Here is a 3,336-nt window from a genome sequence, read left to right on the forward strand (position 1 = left end):
CATACAACATGTCCCTGCAAGCGGACTCCACTCCATTATGAAACCTTGGCCTTTTAGAGGTTGGGCATTGGACCTAGTTGGAGAAATTCGATCAACGTCATCTAAAGGTCCAAGATACATTCTAGTGGGTATAGATTATTTCACCAAGTGGATTGAGGTTATACCCTTAACGAATATGGACCACGAAACTATAATCGAATTCATCCAGAAGCATATTATCTATAGGTTCAGAATCCAAGAAACTATTACAACGGATCAAGGTCAATTTTCACTGGTCCAAAAGTCTAGGAGTTTGCTAAGGAAATGGGGTTCAAATTATTGACGTCTACATCCTATTACGCTCGGGCTAATGGTCAGGTCGAAGCAACGTATAAGGTAGTGATTGGGTTAATTAAAAAGCATGTGAGGAAGAAGCCAAGAAATTGGCACAAGACATTGGACCAAATTTTATGGGCATATCGAACCTCCCCTAAAGAGGCTATAAATGCTATGCCTTTTTGGCTAACATATGGTCATGATGCCATTTTGCCAATCGAAATCTACTTGCAGTAAACAAGGATTCAAAGAAACCATGAGATTCCATATGAGTCTTATTGGAACATGATGTTGGATGAATTAGTTGATTTAGACGAAGAAATATTAAATGCCTTAGAGTTATTAAAAAGGCAGAAAAGAGAGTAGAAAAATCATACAACAAAAAGGTTAAAATTAAACTATTTTCAACTGAAGATCTAGTGTGGAAAGTGATTTTACCCATGGATCGAAAAGATAGAACATTTGAAAAATGATCCCCTAAGCGGGAAGTCCCTTTTCAAATTATTCAAGTTTTTTCAAATGGCACATACGAAATTGAAGAATTGGCTGAAGATCGGAGGCTCTTGAGAGTAAATGGGAAATATTTGAAGAAATATAAGCCTGCACTTCAGGAGATAAAAATTAAGAAAGAGTAATTCATGCATGACAGTCGAAGCCAAAATGGTAAAATCAAAATTAGACAGATGGCCAAAATGGCTAAGTCATTACATAAAAAGCCTCAAAGGGCTTAAAAGTCATTACATTAGAACTGAACTGCGTAGGAGACAAACACTTCAAATAAATTCGACCAGTTCAAAAGGGGAGAGATTCTTTCACCGTCTGGTACTTCGACTTCTGAAGTTGTAAGCGACGCTCCCGACCAGATTTGTAATAAGTAAGAGTGTCGATTTCTTATCCCAACTTTTAGGCCCTTTCCACATGATGCAAGCCAACGTGAACTCCCCCCAGCACATCTCCATATAGATTTAGGAGTTTATCTTTGCGCTCCTTAGACTTGACAATTTTGGTTTGCAACTCTTTGATTTGTTACTCCCAAGCTTCAATTTTCTTGTCACAGGCTTCAACCTCCTTCTATTTTTTCTCAGAAGCCTTCTCCATTTCAGCACTTTTTGTAATGGATTCAGCGGCGGCTTCCCATTCTGCTGTTTGGGTTTCTGCTTTGCTTTGAATTTTGTTAGGAGCTTCCCTTATTCGACTAAGGTTAACAACAACATAATTAATCAGCAGCCCCAAATCCATGATAAGATATGCGACTTCTGAAGAAGCATGTACGACATCAATTTGTTTCAGGAGGTTTTTAATCCCGTAGGAGGCAAAAGTGTCATTCTATAAAAGTTGGATCAGGTCAATATCGAATGCCTTCTCTTTAAGTTTCTGGATCACTTTGCTACCATGGCTTGTAGTTGGCCCCCCTGACACTGTCGAAGTGCTACGACTTTTCTCTGACGAGCTACCCCTGGTGCTGATAATGGCTTTTAGATATTCCTATGGATTGCTTCGTTTTATCACTTCTAACTCTGCAGGAGATAATGCAGTGGTAGTGTCAGTCGAAGGTGTTATGGTGTTTTTGGCAGCATCAACTTTCGGGTTGGTCTTGGGCTATTCCGGTGTTTGTCGATCCTCTCGTACATTCCTTTCCTCATCACCATCATCATTTCGTCCTTCATCCTCGTCCTCTGGGGGTTCTATGTCAAAGTTAAACAGGTATGGATCCTCTTCTTCTTCGTCATCATGATCACCCATACCTTGGCTAGTTTCGGGGGAACCATCTTCAGATTCGTCTTCCGAAATTTCCCCAGCATCTTGCATTTTTGCATCTTTTTCCACTAGGACATCTTCATCTTGTTCATCCCCATATTCAAAGCCACTAGTATGGGAATGCTGAGTGATAGTTTTTGGTGGAGAATCTTCCTGTATTTCTGCAGCAACATTGTTTACTTCGCCCATATACCCTTTTTCGGAGTCAACAGGAGTTGTGGGATGACATGTGGGAGCCCCACTGCTTTCAAGGAGGATCGTGACGTCAGTTGGTTTGACGGTTGGATGTTGGGAGCTTCCTGCAACAACCTGAAAATAAGAAAAATATTGGGTGAGTTGAAAGTAGAAGAAGATGCAGTTAATTAGTCAAAAGTTAAGGTAAAGTATTTTACCTTAGGGCCTTCAACTCGAGGACTGGAGTTATCGCTCTCCATTTGTTCTAGAGTCTCCTTCGACTTTGGCCCAGATTCAGCACCAGGTATTTTTAGGGCATGAGATTTCTTTGCCTTGCTAGTTTTTACTTTCAAATGGACAAGAGCACCCTGAAGCTTCAGTTGTTTCTTCTTCCTTTGTTTAGTGGGTTTGAAAGTGTCTAGGGATAGGTCATCGTCATCAGACTCGATTGCTTCAACCTTAGGTTCTTTTAGTTTTCTTTTCTTGGGGGTTAGTGGTGGTTTTCGGCTAGTCTGAGGAAAAAAGAGAGTGCAAATAATTAGCAATATGAAATTGATACATAAATCAAAGGCGTCAATATATGGAATATATATACCTTTGTTGTCGCTCCTTTACTGGTGTCTTCCTCTCTTGCTTCGATGGACTTTTTTGCTATATGTGCAGCTTTCTTGGGCGGATTTTTACAGCAAAAAAGAACCAAATTATTGCAAGATGAAGAAGTAAGAAGGATCAAGAGAAGGAGTGAGTCGAAAAACCTCCCATTCCACACCTCCATAGATTTCAGACTCTACGTGAACATCTTATATGCCAATATGAAGGTGCCCTTTGAAACTGTCCAAGTTGTGCTTAGTCAAAACCACCCTGTTAGCCTTTTTCTGAGATTCTTGTCGAAGGATTTTTATAAAGTCCCCACAGACAAACCAGTCTGGAAATAGAGGGCTAAAAGCCACACCAAATTCATCACTTGGTAGTCGAGGGAATTTATGAGGATACATATTAAAAGCAGCTTGGTACCGTTGCTCAGGTTTAACGTACGAAGGTAATTTTAAAAATTCCAGTTTTTTGGTAAATTTCTCCTTCAGAGTGATT

At 40.0% G+C, this 3,336-nt stretch overlaps 1 protein-coding gene across 1 annotated transcript; it reads right to left on the reverse strand.

The window, feature by feature from the left end:
- Nucleotides 1–1,914: 1,914 nt before the first annotated feature.
- LOC127079215 (uncharacterized) lies at nt 1,915–3,022 on the reverse strand. Its single transcript, XM_051019626.1, has 3 exons — nt 2,843–3,022; nt 2,466–2,759; nt 1,915–2,382 (listed from the first exon to the last, which is right to left on the reverse strand). The coding sequence occupies exons 1-3, from the start codon at nt 3,020–3,022 to the stop codon at nt 1,915–1,917; spliced, it is 942 nt and encodes a 313-aa protein (XP_050875583.1).
- Nucleotides 3,023–3,336: the final 314 nt, after the last annotated feature.

Source organism: Lathyrus oleraceus, chromosome 5, assembly GCF_024323335.1.
Source record: "Lathyrus oleraceus cultivar Zhongwan6 chromosome 5, CAAS_Psat_ZW6_1.0, whole genome shotgun sequence".
In the NCBI taxonomy this organism is placed as follows: domain Eukaryota; kingdom Viridiplantae; phylum Streptophyta; class Magnoliopsida; order Fabales; family Fabaceae; genus Lathyrus; species Lathyrus oleraceus.